This window comes from Ursus arctos, unplaced genomic scaffold (genome assembly GCF_023065955.2).
Source record: "Ursus arctos isolate Adak ecotype North America unplaced genomic scaffold, UrsArc2.0 scaffold_15, whole genome shotgun sequence".
NCBI classification, from domain to species: domain Eukaryota; kingdom Metazoa; phylum Chordata; class Mammalia; order Carnivora; family Ursidae; genus Ursus; species Ursus arctos.
Genome location: NW_026622819.1, coordinates 40,197,052 through 40,215,415, shown reverse-complemented (window position 1 = coordinate 40,215,415; position 18,364 = coordinate 40,197,052). Strand labels below are relative to the sequence as shown.

The 18,364-nt window shown below is 54.4% G+C and overlaps 1 protein-coding gene and 1 long non-coding RNA gene across 5 annotated transcripts in view; both read right to left on the bottom strand.

Moving 5' to 3' along the window:
* PPARGC1B (PPARG coactivator 1 beta) overlaps positions 1-16,129 on the bottom strand; it is a 108,889-nt gene extending 92,760 nt beyond the window's left edge. For all 4 annotated transcript variants that reach the window (XM_026510743.4, XM_026510744.4, XM_044388512.3 and 1 more), the window contains exon 1: positions 16,001-16,129. In XM_026510743.4, the coding sequence (XP_026366528.1) occupies positions 16,001-16,078 (78 nt within the window). In that variant the 5' untranslated portion in view covers positions 16,079-16,129. The remainder of the gene's footprint in view (positions 1-16,000) is intronic.
* On the bottom strand, positions 4,322-14,761 carry LOC123001694 (uncharacterized). The gene is made up of 2 exons (XR_006410868.3): positions 13,340-14,761; positions 4,322-12,415 (listed from the first exon to the last, which is right to left on the bottom strand). It is a non-coding gene; the product is annotated as an uncharacterized LOC123001694 (long non-coding RNA).
* Positions 16,130-18,364: the final 2,235 nt, after the last annotated feature.

Here is an 18,364-nt window from a genome sequence, read left to right as displayed (position 1 = left end):
CTCCACACCCAGCATGGAGCCCAACGTGGGGCTTGAACTCACAACCCTGAGATCAAGACCTGAGCTGAGATCAAGAGTCAAGAGACCCTTGGGGCGCCTGGGTGGCACAGCGGTTAAGCATCTGCCTTTGGCTCAGGGCGTGATCCTGGCGTTCTGGGATCGAGCCCCACATCAGGCTCCTCTGCTATGAGCCTGCTTCTTCCTCTCCCACTCCCCCTGCTTGTGTTCCCTCTCTCGCTGGCTGTCTCTGTCTCTGTCAAATAAATAAATAAAATCTTTAAAAAAAAAAAAAAAAAGAGTCAAGAGACCCTTAACCAACTGAGCCACCCAGGCGCCCGGACAAACTTCTCTGAACAACTCTCTTCCCTAACTCTAACTCAGAGGAATCAATGGAAATTACACTTTTCTGGGGGAGTTGCAACTATTGCAAAACCGTACCACGGAAGGATGTTGCAACTCCAAGAAGACTGGGGATCACTGCTCCAAGGAGAATTCAAAATAATCCTGGGAACTCAGTCTAAAATAAGGCACAGACAGGAAGCGCTGAGAGGCCCTTTCCAAAACCATCCTATCTCAACCAGGTGGGTCTTGCGGTCCCCCGAGTCCACTTTCCCCCTGGGGGGACACAAGTCCCACATTCCTGCCAAATTCCTGCAATGGTGGCCTTATTGGGCAAGACATTTCAACATCCCTGATCTCAGGTTCTTAATCTGTAAAATGGAAATGAAAATCCTCCTGAGGACATGGATTACGGATGTGAAATACACTGAGAATTTCACAGTAATACGCTAAAAGGGATGACAGTAGTGGTACGAGGAGTAAGAATAATTATTACGATGGCAATACCTATCATCATCATCATTAAATCTATTCAACATTTACTGTGTAAAGTTACCACCCTTCTCCCTGTCCAGCAAGTACCCTGTGGGTGTGTTGGGGCCTGGCCCCACCACAATGGGGACTGCTGCTTTATTGGGCAAAGGCCTCTGGCTGGGACTGCAGGTGAGGAGCTGTGTCCCAGCTTTGTGTCTCCGCTCCATGCCTAGGGCCTGCATGCCTGCACAGACCACAGGGAGATACTACGCATCCAGCCTGCCTGGGAGGCCCTAGTCACCCTCCCCAGGCCCTCCCCAAGCCCCTGAGCAGCCTCCAGCTAGTTTCCCAGGCTCGAAATCTCAGTGCTCTCGAAATCTCAGTGCTCCTACTTGTATCTGTTCCAGACTCTTGGACCATCCATTATGTTCTTCACCCTCACAGGAGTCCTCTGGCCAGCTCAAATCCTCCACTCATGGGGAGGGAGTGCCTGTCTCCCCCGAGTCACTCACTGATCATTCACCAGCCGCAGGACATGCTGGCCTTATGACAGGCTGGTCTCTCCCTGGGATGCCCTTCCCCACCTTGTCAGCCAGCTCCAGCTCACCCCTCCACACTCCGTCTGCTACACAGGCTGTCTGGACACTCCCTCTGCACTGGCCACCCTCCATGGCCATCTGCAGATCAGTTCTTCCCAGGCCAGGGAGCAGGGCTTATGCAAATCTGCAATCCTAGCTTCCTACACAGAGGAAGTGATTGCTGCACGATCGAAAAACGAGGAGGCAGCAAATGATAAGCTACGGTCTGTAATTCACGGGGTCTTCCAGTTTCCTCACCCATCTGTCACCAAACCAAGCACTCACTGATTGTCACTACTATTGATAACACCACCACCCAGGCACAGCACTCTCTTCAAACATTATTACCCTCTCATTCCAACCACCCACTGAGATACTTACTTTCATCCCATTTCCCAGGTAAGGAAACTGAGGCCCAATCAGATTAAGTAACATGCTGGAAGTCACTCAGCTGCTAAAGATCCTGGCCTCAGACTCTGACTCAAAGTTGTAGTCTTAACTAACCTCTATTCAAGTCTGCCTTCTGCTGACCCTCAAAACGCAAACCCCAGGCTAAGGCTGATACTGCTCCTTCTCTCACTGTCCCGCAACTGGATCACTGAATATTTACTGTGAGGCCTTTCTCCTTCTTCTGGGGTGGATTCTAAATCTCCCTCCTCCCTCTCACGCTTTTCATTTCATCCTTGAGCCCACGCTGCTCTCGCCATGACTTGATCCACTGATCTGAGCCAAGTGTGGCTCTAGGGAGAGGAGCCTCGGGCAAGAGACCACCACTGTCCTCTAGGCCCACCTGCTACATTGCCCAGTCTGCAGACCACCCCACCCCCAACCCCAGAGGTGGGAGCCGACACATTCCTGCTGGTGGCTGGGGCACCAAGTACAAGCCAGGCGGCCACTCCCTCGGCCACTAGGACAAAGAGCAAATGCTGGAGAAGGCTGGAGGCCCAGGGCACTACGGAGCAGGTACTCACAGCTGTACCCATGCTGTTGCCCAACCCTCGGGAAAAAGTGGTGTGAGGTCACTGGGACACTGGGGCATGACTCCGAGGGGACAGGGCCCTGGTCACGCCTGTCTGCTGGGCCCCAGGGGGAACCTGATCAGCAAAGGGGCTATATCCCCCAGCCCCGCCACTCACCCTCTGAGCCTCAGGTCCCTCACCTGAAGAACAGGGCTTCATCTCCAGCGGTTGCTGGGAGACTTGAGTGAGCTTACCGGTACAAATTCATTCATTCGTTCATTCATTCATTCATTCATTCAAGAAATTCTCAGTGAGTACCAATCATGTGCTGGAGCCTGGGTTAGGTGCTGGGGATACAGTGGGAACCAGACAGGTGATGTCCACGCCTTGTGGAGGCTTCCATTCCCACAGGGGCAACAGGCCACCAACACGTATAAATTCATAAACACGAAAGTATCTCGGAGTGGCACGTGCCTTAAAGAAAAGAGAACATGGTGCTGGGATAGAAAGTAGACAGGACTGGAGCGTCAGGGAAGGCCTTTCTGAGGACATGACGTCTCAGCAGATCTGGAAGAGGAGAGGGAGCAGCAAGCCATGATGCCTGGGAAGCACATTCCTGACAGAGGGAAAAGCACGTGCGAAGGCCTCACTACACTAACTCAAAGACTACTTTTATTATCACTCGGGCCACACCCTGTTCACTCCATAGAGGCAGCACACACAGCTGCGAGGGCAGTGAACTGGGCATCAGGAGAAGTGGGTTCAAATCCCACTGCCTCTCCTAAACCATCATATGGCCTGCCTGGGACCATGACCAACACTCTCTGATCTTTAAGCGTCCTGATAAATCAAATGACCCCTGATCCGAGGGTCTTACATTCCCTCAAGCGCCTTCCTTTCTCCTTCCTCCGACCCACCCACCCCTCAAAGTAATCATGATTTCCTCCGGCTCCCCAACGCCACACCCCCAAGTGGCCCCATAAATGAGTAGGTAGCTGGGGATCAAGGAAAACAGATATAGGGATGAAGGCAATATTTGAAAGCTGATTTGCTGCAGGATCCTATCAAATTACTCTCCGAGGCTCCATTTCCTCATCTGTAAAATGGGAATACTCCCCACCTCTTGCCTACAACACAGAATTTGAGGTGAAGATCCAGATAAGGAAGCCACCCTGCTTTATACAGGCATCAGAAAGGGGCTTCTATCTGCTACTGGGTCGTTTGTATCCTAAGTGCTACCCTGTGGCCTGGGCCTAAGGCAGAAAGGACAGAGGGGGGAGGGAATGACAGAGTGCTGCCAGACACTCTACAAACAGTATCTGATTGCTTAGAACCAAAGCAGGGGTGTCATGAGAAGGAGCCCTCTAAAAACATAGAAGCTTAAGGATCTGCTCTCAAAGATTCTCATTTACTAAGTCTGGGACAGCCCCAGACGTATAATTATTATTTTTTTTTAATTACACAGTTGATTCTGATACGTACTCATGGTTGAGAACCACTGATTAGTTCTACCAACCCTGGAAGGTAGGATGTATTAGTGTCCCCATCTGGGAGCTGGCTAACTAGAGCACAGAGAGGCCGTCTAACTCCTGGGTCACACAGCCAAGATTTGAATCAGACAATCTGCTCTCATTACTCACAAGGCTACACAATCTTTTTCTTTAAGACGTTATTTTTAAGCACCCAATGTGGGGCTCGAACTCACGACCCCTAGATCAAGAGTTGCACGCGCCACCCACTGAACTAGCCAGGCTCCCCAAGGCTGCACAATTTCTTGAGGCCAGTCATACGTACCTCTACTACCCTGTGCAGCCCTGGAAATACGAAAAACAACATCTCACATTAAGAGATGGCATTAACTTTCAAAGAAGGTTTTATGGCTAGACCCACTCCTTATTCACCTGGCGTTATCAGGGAACAACCTATGCTCACAGTAAGCAAAGTTTGTAGGTAACTCTGGAACTTTTCCTGTTTTTCACTGACTTCCTGTTTTAGACGGTAACAGCACAATCTATTTCACTCTCCCTTGCTTCCTCCAACAGAGAACACTGAACAGAATGTACCTGTCCTTGGGGACGACACTGTCTCTATGACCCATTCGCTTTGTAACTTCATACAGTATTACTCAGCAACAAGGGGCCTCCTTGCCCCCCAGTGCTGCAGTCCACGTGTTTCTGCCTCTGGTAGAACTGCCTCCCCCACCCCTGCCCCTTCCCATGCCCGCCTGGACACACACCAACAGAACTGGCTTACTGCTACTGAAGTCATGAGGTGTGGACAGGACCGCCAAGCCTGTAAGAACTGTGTGTAAACCAAGAGTGAGTTGGCCCTAAGTAGGAAGGGTAACAGGTGATATTATGTGGAACAGGGTCTTGAGTGGTTTCTGAGCAAGGTGAGGTTGATATGACCTCGAGTTGATCCTCCTGGGCTACAGAATGTGGTCACTGGTCCCTGAGTGCTCCCTCTGTCCTTTCCCTCCCTGCATGCCGTCCTTTCCCTCCCTGCATGCCGTCCTTTCCTCCTCCAGAGTGGAGGCCAGCCACCCCAGTCCCGCCGGAATAAGGAGATGTGCAATGGACGTAAGGCCCAGGGTAAGGAGCTGGTTTCAGTCTCCTTGGATGGTGTGGAAATATTTGACCAGACACCTCCCTGCAGATACTGAGACTCCTAAAGCTCCGAGCCCCTCCCCAGTTGGACCAGGGCAATGACCCACAACAGACTGGATTCCTAACAGTAGTTTCACATTCTACAAAGACCTGTCCGCGGGAGGCATGTTCTGATAGGGGGTTCTGGAGGCTCCAAAAAATGTTTGTCTTTGATTTCTTTGTGTGCAAGGCTTATCTTGGAGACAAGGGCAGCAGGCCCCTTGTGGGGACTGGTACAACCCTCCCCCCAACTCCCCTCACCCACATGTCCTAGCACAGTTCCAAGCAGAGAAAAGGCCTCTGGAGTCAAGCAAACGGTTGGTGAACTTCCTGAAAGATCAAACAGCATTTGTTCGGTCATTCAGTCGACAAATATTTCCGGGGGGCCTACAGTGTACCTGCAACCATTAAGGCACTGGGGGGTCTGACGGTGAACCAGCCGGATGAGGTCAGAAGAGAGAACAGTAAAGCATAAACCCATCATCAAAGGTTATCACAAGCTGGGGACAGAGTTTTACATTTAACAAGGCTCTGGGGAAGGCCAGGGGTGGGGACAAACTGGCACACAGTGGGCCCTGAATGAATGGATGTCTACTCCTCACATGAATCCTCCCCCAAAGCGACTCCTCTTCCGCACCCCTACCTCAATTCTAGGGGTGCTGCGGAGCCCCCTGCACTCTGTGCCTCCTCTCTCCCATCCCACTCGCTACCACCCAGCCCCCAGCTGAAGCCAAGTGCAGATGTCACCCATCCCCCCACTCCAGTCCTTGCTATGTGCTCAGCCTAATTAGCCACACTGCAGCGGTTCAAACGGAGTGCTCTGAAGCCAGGCAGACCGAGGCTCAAGTCCCAGCCTCGCCACTACCTGCCTGAGGGATTGGGCCACGTCACTGCTTTTTGGTTTGTCATAGTTCCAACCTCACCGGATGGCCGCGGATCCAACCAGATAACGCACGTGCAGGGCGCAGCCGAGGATCTGGCCCGTACCAAGGGGTCATCAAACGAGAGCTGTTTTCTACGACTACTGTAATTAATAACAGTATTCATGAGGACCTTTCCTGCGTCCTCACCGCCTGCCAAGTGCAAAGTCCCGACCGGGACGGTCAAAGCTCTCCCCTTCCGCCAGCTTCCCTGTCGGTTTGGTCTGGGGGGTGCTGGAGGGCGGGTATAAACTCAGCGGGGGCCAGAGTCCACAGAGAGGGAGGGCCCACGAGAGATCTCTAACAACTGCAGGGTCGCAGAGCAGAAAGGGCCCGCTTGCGAGAGGGGGACGGTGAAGAGGCGGCGCTCGCGCGCGGCCCTGAAGGATGCAGCTGGGGACGGGCAGAGGGGAAAGATACCTCCCGGGGGAGTCCTAGTGGCCGCCTGGTACAAGGAAGGAACTGCAGAGGGGCACAGCAGCACGAACTCCGGAGTCGGCCTCAACCCACTCACCCGCAAAATGGAGAGAAGAGTGGGGACTACCTCATGGGGTTCCTCGGAGAGGACATGGGGCTGTGAATAATTTATGTGAATAACTTAGCACAGGGCCTGACAAAGTAACTGGAGCCAGACTCTCCTAAGATTATTCTATTGTTCTGTTCCTGCACCAGTGGCTACAGGGTTGCACGGTCTCCCACTAGTTGAGGAACAGACTGATCGATGGCTGGACAGGCATTTGAGGCCTTGAATGCCATACCCAGCAGCTCACCTCAGCCAGGTTGTGCCGGGTGGGCCTGCAGATGTTTTCAGCTGGGGCTGCTGTAGCCTGGGATCGCTAGCAGCAGGGAGACCGGGTCATCCCCGGTGTCAAGGAGCCAAGACAGGGCCCTCCCCCAGTGTCCCGGGTACCACACTTACCGCGAGGAGGTTGGAACCAGACATAAAGGCTCCAGCAGCCACGTTGCCAAGGCTGTTTGCCATGGCAACCTCAGGGAGCCACTCGTGGGCCGGCTGCCGCAACGGCTCAGGGCCTGGTTTCTAACGTCTCCTCGCTCTCCCTCTGCTAAATGGCTGTGTTCTGCTAGGCAAGCACAGGGAAAAACACGGCTGCAGGGCTGCTGGGGAACATCCGTCTCAGATGAGCAGGGCTCGCCCGGCTGAGCTCCCAGACAGCGGGTCCCAGACAGCGGAGTGTCTGCCATCCAGAGCGAGCCCTGCCCACGCAGACAGGAGCTAGGAGTCCAGTCCTGTGCCTCTGCTAGGTGATCTGAAGCCAACCCTGCTCTGCTCCCGGCCTGCTTCCTCGCTTCAAGGTAAGGGCACCGAGTCAGATGGTCTGTAAGGCATGCCCAACTCCCTGAAAGCTCAGTCTTACATCGGTGTTTACATGCTCGTCATTGTCATCACCGTAGCGGCTACTATTTATTGAGTGCTTACTCTAGGTCAGGCAACGCTCCAAGCGGCATCGAGCCTCTGTTCTAGCTATCCAAAGAGCACATCTTATCCCCAATATTGTATGTGAGGCCTTGAATGCCATGCCCAGGAGCTCGCTTCTCCAACTGGGGTCAGAGAGGTTAAGACACTTGCTCAAGGTCACACAGCTAGTAAGTGGTAGGCCCCTGGATTTAAACCCTTGGCAGTTAGACTCCAAAGGTGAGAGCCCTTAACCACTTTCTGGTACTTCTCTCTTCAAGTAGCATCTAACTGGATTTGGTTTTCTAAAAGTCAACATCGCAGTCCTTGTTAAGGCTGGATGGGATTCCTCTTCAGCTCCCTCAGAAGTACGAGGGGAAAGAAAACATAATACTCTGAAAGAGAAAACTCAGGGCCTCAACAGGATCAAGGACCTAGAGCTCAGTGGAAAGATAACGACAGGCTCTACGTGGCATCTGTCTATTTTCTTACTAACAATGGCCCTACTGACTGAACATTCCTAAGCACTTTACAGGCATCATCTCAACCAGCCCTAAAACCCTCTAAACTCCGCGCTACTATGAGTCCCATTTCCCAGGACAAGCACCCCAGACACAAGAAGCCTTGAGCCAAGGCCACAGGGCTGCCTCAAGCAGAGCCCGACCCCAAGGCTCAAAGCCCTCTCAGCCACCTAAACAAATAATTAGAGCAAATGTTTGTTTTCTTACCTAAAAGACAGAGGAGTAATTACAGGCCTTTGGGGATAATTAATCAATGACTTTACCCTCCCATTTATAAAAGTCTCTCTGGTCTCCTACCCTACCCCTGGGCAGCAAATCAGTCTCTGCCCAGAAGAACAGGCAGGGTGGGGAAAATTTTTAAAAGAAAGGGCAGGGTGGGGGGCCCTGGAGTCTAGCTGCCATCCTGGGCCTACAGACCCTGTGCCCAGCCCAGCCGTGCGCTTCAGGTCACACAGCTCCTCTGGCCCTGTGAAGCCAGGCTTCTGACCCCACAGCCCCCTGACTCGCTCACTGGGTAATCCCAATGACAGCAACTAAGGAAGAAACCCGCTGTGAACTGCAAGGGGAGTGGGGGGCCTTTGGGGTTCAGGAGCTGTGAGAGCAGGAGGCAAATGCAGCCCGCCTGGTGGCGGTGGTGGAATGCATCCCAGGGCCCCACGGCCACTACAAAGCCCAGCCACCTGGGCAACAGTGTCTCTCTGTGGACTATCCACCCGCCTGTCCCCCAAAGCAGAGATTACCCTCCCCACACATCAAGTCCTGATCCTGGGAAAGAAAGGGTCTGAGAGTCAGGCACCCAGGCCTCCTCCAGCTAGGTGGCTTCTCCATTTGTGCCTCAGTGCCCCTCTTCTGGAAAAGGTAGGGGGAGAGTGGATCCTCTCCAACAAGCCTCCCAAGCGTGGCAGGAGAGGAAGCAGCTCCAGGGCCAACATCCCAGGTTAGACCCTCATGTTCTGCAAGACCCCACATGATAACCTTATCCCTGTGCGCTTACAAAATGGGGACAACAGAACCAAGCTTCCAGTTATCAGGAGAAACCATGCGCTGGTCCTAGAAAGTCTCTTCGCAAATACACACTGAAACAGTCCCGGGTGACATGATGTGGTGTGTGGGCTGGATGAACAGGAGCTCATCCACACACTTACTAGCTGTGTGACCAGATGAACGGCCACGCATCCAAAATGGCGGAAGCGGGGTGATGGGAGCATGGGGATTCGCTGCACCATTTCACCACTGGCTCCTTTTGTACGTGTTGGGCATCTGCCATGGTGAAATGTTTAAAATACAAACTCTCCTTCAGAGAACCTGACACCTCATCATATAAAACATTCTCCTGTTCAAAAAGCATCTACTTAATGGGTAACAACAAAGCTAGCTCAGGATAAAAATTCTGTTTCTTGCCCTCCCAGAGCTGTCAACCTAGTGGTAGGGGAAACGCACAGAAAAAGCACACAGACCCCAGGGGGACAGTAAGCAGCACCCTCCACATGAGGGGCAGAGGCAGAAGAATGGGTGTAAAAGGCTCTCCCTAAGGGACAGGTGTGGGGATGGGGATGGGGGCGGGGCTTGAAGGGCAGGTGGGCTACCGATGCCTTTACATGGCAGGGGTGGAGTTGTGGGGAGCATATTCTAGGCCATTCCACAAGCATTTATCCTGTCCCTTCTCAGGAACACAGAGACTAAAGAGAACAAAAGGAGGAGCAGTGTCCGCCCTGAAAAGGCTCTCCGTGGAGCACACGCACTCAATCAGGGAGGACTCAGAATGGCTCAGTTCTGGGCACTTGTCTATTCGCTGTGGGGAAAAAATGGAGAATGAAACAGACAAAAATCCTTGCCCTCGTGGCGGCTGACAACCCGGAGTGATTTCCTAAATGATTCAACTTCATGGGACCTCGATTAGGAAAAACAGCTATTATTTGGTGCTTCTTCCATGACACGCACTGTGTCAGGCGCTTTAAATCCATTTGCCATTTGGTTTTCTTTGACTTCTCGCAACAGTTTTAAATAATGGAAGCGCAGAGAGGTGATGTGACCCACCAAAGGTCTCACAGCCAGCAAACGGCAAACCCAGATAGGCTGCCTTCAAAGGGAGTGCAGCGGCCTCGCAAGGGACAGAGCGGCTGTGCCTGCAGGGCAGGGAGAAGGAGGCAGCCCGACAATAGCATGGCAGCTGGGTCTGCAAAGATGAGCGATGGAAATGGAAGAAACAGTGGCAAAGGAGACAGAAAACCGCAGGAGGAGCCTACACTTCCAGGAAGAATATTCATGACCCCCCTGAGGTGGACACACCCCAAAGAGAAAGCAGACAAATCAGGATACAGTCAAGGACCTAACTCTCCCAGCTTCAAGAAGGCCCTTGAACATCAGGGTTAAACTTTAGGCTTTAATGTAAAAGTACTGGGGAGCCACGGGTGATGTGTGAGCAAGGCAATGACATCAGACACACACTGTAGTAACTGCAGGATTCCCATAGTCTGAAAGGACAAAGACCTGGACCAGAAGAGGGGGAGAGGAACCGAAAGGGCAATCCAATCCAATTGATTCTGCATCAGTGAGTGTCCCTTGAGTACCTTGGAAGAGAAATAGGAAATGGCCCAGCTCATTCTCTTCCAAATGACTTTATCTGGGTTTCCTTCACCTTCACATAATAAGAATTATGCTTCTCGTTTTTACATAAAAAAGATGGCATGGAATTATGCTTCCCTTTTTTTGCATAAAAAAGACTGCATGAAGGGGGGTTTGCATTATACTTAATCCTGCCCTTCGAAAGGGCTTTCAAAGAGAATTTCAAGTTTCCTCAGCAGCAGGGTGCTACTCATTTTCCCTCCGTGACTTCAGTCTCGACCCTGACAGTTACGGCCTCCGATCCCCATTTCCGAGACTGAGAAACTGAGGCCTCGAGAAGCAGACGGCCTTATGAGTTGTCTTCTCCCTATGCAATGTGCCTGCCTTTGCTCTAGGCGCTAGAAATATGATGAACAAAACAGAGAGTAGTCCCTGCCTTATGCACTTGGAGTCACGTGGTCTGCGAACCTGGCCTCTGATCCTGGCTCTTCTACTCACTCCAAGCAGTGTTGTAGGTAGATATGTTCAGCCAGCCAGTGAGTTAGTTCCCTGCAACTGTTAAGATCCTCAGCTGTAAAACGGTAATAATAATGGCACCTACACTTTGTGGAATCTGTACAAGGATAAAATGGAATGATGCAAGAAGAAGGCTTGGCAGCGTGCATGGCATCTGAAGGCTGCTCTAATGAATGCTGTAGACGATGCAGGAGGAGCTTGCTGTTAACACTGCAGTGCTCGTGTTATGACCTCACTTCGAAGCCCAAGCCCCCATTTGCAAGGCTGCTTCTGACTCAAACCAGTATTCCTTTTATTATTTCAGAGAGAGAGGGAAAAGGGTGACTCATCCCCTGGCAATGGTGGAGCTTCTGGCTGGCCTGCACCAGCTGGGGAGAGGAGAGCCCCAAGGTGAAGGGGAAATATGAGCCCCCAGGGCCCCACTGCTGGGCCATCGCCTCTCCTGGTTCCACAGGCAGCCTGATCATTAGTACCAGCCAGGGAGCCCCAGTGAACGCAGAGCCCCCGCCTCTGGTAAACGAAGCAAGCAAACCTGTCCCCTTCTGAGCTCAGGTGAAGAAGTTACTCCCCCTGCTCTCACGCAGGTGAAGGGTGGGCAAAGGCACCCAGCCAAGGCTGCACTTCAACCTGCCCCTCCAGAGTCCTGAAACTTTGGCTCAGAAAGAAAGTTAGCCCTGGTTCCAGGGGCTGTGGGAGGGAGCAGTACTGCAGACCTAGGAACTGAACACTCGATATTCGAGCCATTTTCCCGAATCTCTGGGTGATAGGGCCCCTTCTGAGTACTCAGATCCAGTTTTAGAACAATGGGGGGACAGGATACCAATGGAGAAATGGGCCAAATTCACAAACATGACACTTCACAGAACAAAACCAAAACTGGCCCGTAACCATGGGGGGTGAGAGGAGAAGCGGCACAAGTGCCCAAAGAAATGCACATTAAAACCGAAGGGTAAAAGAATTTATTGATGAGCAGACTGGCAAAAATGAAAAACAATTAAAATACCAAGAGTTATTTGGCTATGGGGAACCAGGCATTCCCACACAATGCTGGTAAGTGTGTAAATTAGCACAATCCTTCTAGAAGGCAATCCAGAAATGTGTTTACCAAACGCCTGCATAGTTCCTTTGACAGAGTAATTTCACTTCTAGGAATTTAAATGAAGGAAAGAAGACATATGCAGAGACATTCATTTCAGCGTGGCTTACAAGAACAACAAAAATTATAAACAAATTAAATGACTAACAACAAAGGGCTGATTAAATACATTGTGGTTCAACCCTCAATGAAATACTATATAACCATTCAGATATTAAGACATGAAGCAGAATATTTATTGATGTGGAAAGACAATCACAGCATATTGTTTGGAGGAGAAAAAAAAGCAAATTACAGCAGTATGAGTCCAAGTTACAACAAATATATAATGAACGACTCCATTTTTGGCAACCGATATAATCCATAGGAATTGATAGGAAAGAAGTGCCTGGAAATATATATAAAAATAAGTGGTGGTTACCTCTGGGTAGGATTACATATTTTCAATTTTTTCTTTATGCTTGCCAGGATTTTCTAACAATTCTACTCTTAAGTATTTTTCAGTGATAAGAGATTGGACCACATGATTTATAAACTTGCTGTCAACTCTGACATTTGGGGCATCTATGACTGATGTCCCAAGTGACTTCAAACAACCCATATTTAGTGCGGGCTTACTATGTAGCCTTTGGAGCCAAAGTCATGGCCCACAGCTGTAGCCTTCTGCATTCCTCTCTACCCATACTCACTGCCCAGCTGTCTCAGGGGCAGCCTGCGAGCTTCCCGTCTGTAATTCACATGCCTAGCCAAGGGCTGAGCAAAGGAACTGGGCATGGTGGCAGGTGGGCACAAAGAGACAAAAGGCACAACTCTAGTTCCAGAATCCTACTGCGCCATAGGACTCACACACAAAAAGTGCCTGGTTGTATAACACAGACTAAGAAAACCAGAAGGGAGAGAAAGCAGGGCAAGCCGGGAAAGGAAGGCCTGCTCGAGAAGGCCATGCAGGAACGGTGGGTGAGGGCACTGGAGGCAAGGGGCACAGGCTGGGCAAAGGTGAAGTTAACCCAAAGTCTTCTGAGAAACATGCCCCAAACCTGTCCAAGAAACTTTCACAATCCTTGGTCTGCAGAATTTCTGAACTTTGGCCTGAATGGGTAAAAGTTAAGTCTGCTGAACAGAAGTCCTCCCTCTATCTGACTCCGGATTAGCCACCAAAGACAAGTCTTTCAGATAAAGACCATAAATTACCTTTTTATTCACTTTCCCCACCCCTTCCACAGGGGGAGATGGAGGGGAGGGTCAGGGAGGAGCTGGAGGAGGAGAGGGAGTCACAGAACAACGAGACATCTCACATGCAAGCAGTGCTCACCCCCACCACCTCGACCTTGTCTTCTCTTGCCGGCAACACCAGCCCCATTTGACAGATGGAGGAAAGGAGGCTCGGAGAGTTAAAATGGCTTGCTCTGGGGTCACCCAGCCAGAGAGTGGGGAAGGCGACTCCACTCAGGCCTTCTGACTCCAAGTCCAGTGCTATTTCGAGGTAACACACAGGACCTGGAGTCAGGAGCCCTGGGTGGCTCTGTCACCCGCTGGCTGCGTGGTCCTGTACAAGCCGCTCACCCCTCGCAGCCTCTATCCCCACCTGTAAAATGAGGAGGCACACGATGGCCCGCCCAGGTCCTCTGCCGGCTGGGCTCTATATGAACCTTCTAGGGGTGGCTGCAAAGCTCCCCTATCAATTACATTTCCCAAGTTGGGCCGGCAAAGATCACCAGAGGAGCCTCAGCCCGTCACGTGGTTAAATAAAAAAAGCAAACGTCCCAGATTAACTTTCACTGCACTGCCTCTGCTGACACCTGATTACCCAATTTTCTAGTTTCCTTGGGTGAAAAATCCCTGGCAGGGTAAACCCGCTGGGCGGCTAAAAGGACAAATAAGTAATTCTTGGTGAGCCAAAGAACACCAAAGATGGGGTTAAAACCAGGGTCCAGAACGGACAGTTCTTGCTAGGGGTCCCTGAACGAGTCTCTGGCGATTTTAGGCCTCCTTCACCCGAGTCACAGTCGAGAGGTTTGGAGGCACCCCCCAGACAAGTGCGATGGCTGAGGACAGAACTTTCCCAGGGGCAACTCGGTCCCACCCGCACCCAGTCCCTCTAGCCCCAGGCTGCCGGGCCGGGGCGGGGGGCGGCGGGGGGGACGGGCGGGGAGGGCAGGGAGGTGGACGGGGGAGCGGGGCCGTGGCGGTGCCGGGGCTGGGATCTGTCATCCGAGCAGACGTGGGCGCGGGGCCGGCGACGGCGCCCGGTGACCGCCGCGGGAGCTCCACTGCAGTTTCGTCAGAGGTAAAGGTACGCGCCTGGCGCGCGCGGCGTGTGCACACAAACACACACACCCGCGCGCGCAGACCGCTCATCGCACACTACCCCCCCGGCCCGAAGAATGCGCGATCACACGCCACCACCCCTTCGGCCCCCGCCCCGAAACCACCCCAGCACGCCCGCCACCGACCACGAGGCCCCGCGGCTCCCTGACTCATGGATGTCTGCAGCAAGCGAGGGCCAGCCCTTCTCCGGCGCGTGGCGAGCTTCCTCTCCGCGACACCCCGCCACGCCGTGCCGTCCCAGCCGCCAGCCGGGAGTCGCCGCCCGGAGCTGAACGTCTTGGCTTGCTGCATCCCCTCCAAGTCGCGTCTCACGGCTAGCAGTCAGCTTGCAAGCCTCTCTCCGCCCACCCGGTCCCATGACAGCTGCTGCCGCCCAAAGACAGGCAGATTATAACAAGAAGCAAAGTTTCCCTCTCTCTCCTCCCACCGCCCGCCCCCCCCCGCCTTCCCCCTCCCTTCCAGTGTTATGCAAAACGAGCCGGCACCGGCGCTCGGACTCCAGGTACCAAACCAGCCCTCGCGAGCCGCGCCCGGTTCCGCCCGGCGGCCCCTCTCGGCGCCCAGCCGTGCGCCCGCATCCGGGGTCTCCTTCTCGCCTCCGCCGCATCCCCAACCTCCCAGCTACTCGCAGCCAGGCGCCCAGAGAAAAAGCCCTAACTATGGGGCCAAACTTTATGCCTGCAACAGGCATGGGGTGGGGAAAACCAAGTAAGGGGTGGGGGGCGCGCACGCCTAGTGCAGGCATTTTCGGTGGCGGCTTGTCCCAGCAGCACCCCCACCCCGTCTCCAAGTCACCAGCTCCCTCGCAACCCCCCCCCCCCCCGCCCCGGCACACCAGAGCACCCTCTCCTGTCACGCGCGTGTCGCCGGTGGGGCTCCCAGGCGCAGCCAGAGCCCGGGACGCCGCCTCGCGTTCCCTTCCCCCAGCACTGCCGAGCGCGCACCGGGGCCGCGCGCCGCAGGGGGGACCCAGGCGCCCCCAGTCTTTCCACCCCCATCCTGCCGTGCTTTTCTGCCGGGGGGCTCCGCCGGTAGCGAAACCAGGAAGGTTCTATCTCCGCCGGCATGTCCACGTGCCCCGCAGCCTCCTAAGCCCTTAGCCGGCAACTGGCAGGAAACTCCGCGCTGCGGGCGCCGACGGGGAGCCGCGGGGGGCCAGCAGCAGCACGCGGGGCACGGGAGACCGGAGGACCTGGGCACTCCGGGGACGGAAGCAGGCGCCGGAGCCGGGGCCACAAGTCCACGTGAAAGTACGGCAGCAAGTGCCGGGAGTCTGAGGGCGCGCCTCCGGCACCCAGGGCCAGCCTGAGAGTCCCCCACACCTTGGCGCTGCTCCACCTCCCCAAGGAAACGCGGTACCCCCCACCTCTGCCGGCGGGGGAAGCGGACTCCAAGCGACCGAGGCCAGACCCTCCCCGGCGGCCGTAGCGCCCCCACGCTCCGGCTTGCGCGGGGGGGTCGCCTCCCGCTCCCTGCCTCCGTAACAGAGTGCATCGCAGGGCGCATAGAAGGGGGGGGCTCTGCAGCCGGGAACCCCCGTTCCCCCCAACGCGCCCACCGCTGCCTCCAGGCCTCCGCGGCTGCGGCGGCAGCCCCCGCAGCTCAGCACCCCTGGCCCCGGGCCCGCGGCCCCTGCTGGTCGTACCTGCGTGTCGGCGAGATAGTTGAGGAAGAAGGAGGAGAGCTCTTCGTCCAGCAGCGCGCCGCAGTCGTTCCCCGCCATCTTCCAGCCGCGGCTGCAGCGTGCGGCGGAGTCAGCGCCGAGCCGGCCGGGGGGAGGGAGCGAGCGAGCAAGCGAGGGAGGCGGGAGGAGGGAGCGAGGCCGGCGGGAGGCGGAGGGCGGAGCTCGGGCCCGGGCTGCCGCAGGGCCGCTGGCTGCGGGGGCGGGGCCGCGCTGTGCCCGCGCAAGCCGGGGGTCGCGCCCCCACTTTCCTGCGCCACGTCTGGCTCCGCTGTCCTCGCCCGCAGCCCCCGGCCGGGAGGAAAGCGCCGGCAGCCGGCAGACGATGCCCCAGCCAGCAGCCCGATGCCTGCGCAGCAATGCGGGCAGCCCCCTGCTCCTGCCAGAGCGAATCACGTTGCGTTAGCGCTGGGCGGGTCCTTTGAGACAACCTGCTTCTGCACAGCTGGGGAAACTGAGGCCCGATAAGGCAGAGGACTTCGTTTGAAGTCACGGTGCATTTCAATAGCAGGAAGACACAGTGCCTTTCAATAGCAGGAAGACAAAGCTCAGGTCTGACTGCCCCAGAGGTTCCAGTTTCTCTACCTGAGCTGCAGGGCCAGAGAGGGAGGACTACCGCAGGTCAAAGGTGGAGGAATAGGGAAGGCTCAAAGAGGGGGTGGCATTTTTTTTCTTTTCCTTGAAGGATGCGTTGACCAATATTCTGTTAAGTTTGACCGTCTCCCTCAAGTTTTTCTTCACTCCGCTAGCCGCCCCCCACCAAACTTCAGTGACTTCTTTTACCGTGGCCCACAATGCCTTGAGGTGGCCAGGCTCGTGTGGGCTTCCCCAGGCCCCCTCGCCTCCCCGTTCCTTTGATGAACCGACTCACAACGGGCTTCCACACACACAGTGCTGTCCCCTGCCCCTCAGCCATTCACCTAGTAACCACATCTTCAGCGCATCCTTCCCCACTGGCACTCGGACTGTCAGCCCATTCCTTCTCCCCACACCCCTGCTGTCATGGGCTCCCTTAGCTTTGCGGGGACCCTTAAAACACTGGTCACGGCTGCCATTTTCCATTTGTTCCAATGAAGATTTGATCTTCCTGTCTCTCCTTACTAGACTCTAAGACCCATGAAAGCAGGGACGGAATCTGCTTCTGCATTTGCTGTGTCTCCAGCGCCTGGCAACATAGTAGGTGCTTAATAAGTGATGTGCTAACTATAAAGCACAGAGGATTCGGATTCCCCACCGCCACCACCACACATTGAACAGATCAGAAAACTGCCCAGAGTCAATGGTGCTAGAAACAGAACTCAGGCCTCCTGACTGCAACCTTGAACTCTCGCCATCATGCCCTGCTGTTTGTTTGCCAGGCAGCAGATGAGGGCACCGCCTGAATGAAGGCATAAAGGTGTAAAGGCGGGAAGATTTAGGCCTGTTTCATTGGGCCCGCCTGCCTCCTGCTCTCCCCACCCCCTCCCCGCACTCAGGAGGGCTGCCCCACCCGGCCCACCCTGCGTGGGCTCCCTCCCAGCCAGAGGAGGGAACAGGGAGAGTCCTCAGTCCACCTGCTCAGACTTGAACACCAGAGCAAGAGCTTCCTTCTTCTCCAGTCTGAGGTTCCCAGAACCGCAGGGCGTGATTTCACTCTTTGGGCTTTAGGCCAGCGCGCTTTTAAGGAACAATGAATCCCAACAGAGAGCCTACACCTAGCATTGGAGCACCAGCCTGTGAGCCCGGAGTCCTGGGTCTCGGTCCAGCTCTGCTACATCTTGTCTCGGTATTGGGCAACTCAAGAAGTCAAGAGCATGGGCCCCCTGCTCAGACGGCCCAATTTTGAACCCCTGCAAGTCATCTCGTGTCAGGCCTCGATTTCCTCATCTGCATCAGTGGAGATCATAGACTGACTTACTTCATAGGGATGTTACGATGATTGAAGAGGTAATATATGTAAAGTGCTTGGCACGGTGCCTGACGTCACGGGAAAAATAGCTCGACTCTGGTCCTCTGTTTCCTCATCTGTAAAAATGAGGATGACATGCATGTCCCTTGAAGGAGCTGGCCAGTGTTGCTTTCCTTTCTTCCAACACTCACAGGCTGCTGGCTGCCTTGGACTCCAGTAGATCCGGATTTGAATCTTGGTGCTTATTAGCAATGTGCCCTTAGTCATTTACTTAAATTCTCTGGGCCACAGTTTCCTCCCTGTAGGGTTTTTGTGAGGGTGGCAGGAATCCGTGCACGTAAGACAAATGGCTGGGCCCCGCACCTGGCGGATGGGAGGGTCCCCCCCATCATCAAGGTCATCACCATCATCAAGGTCATCACCTCAGTAGCACGACGGGC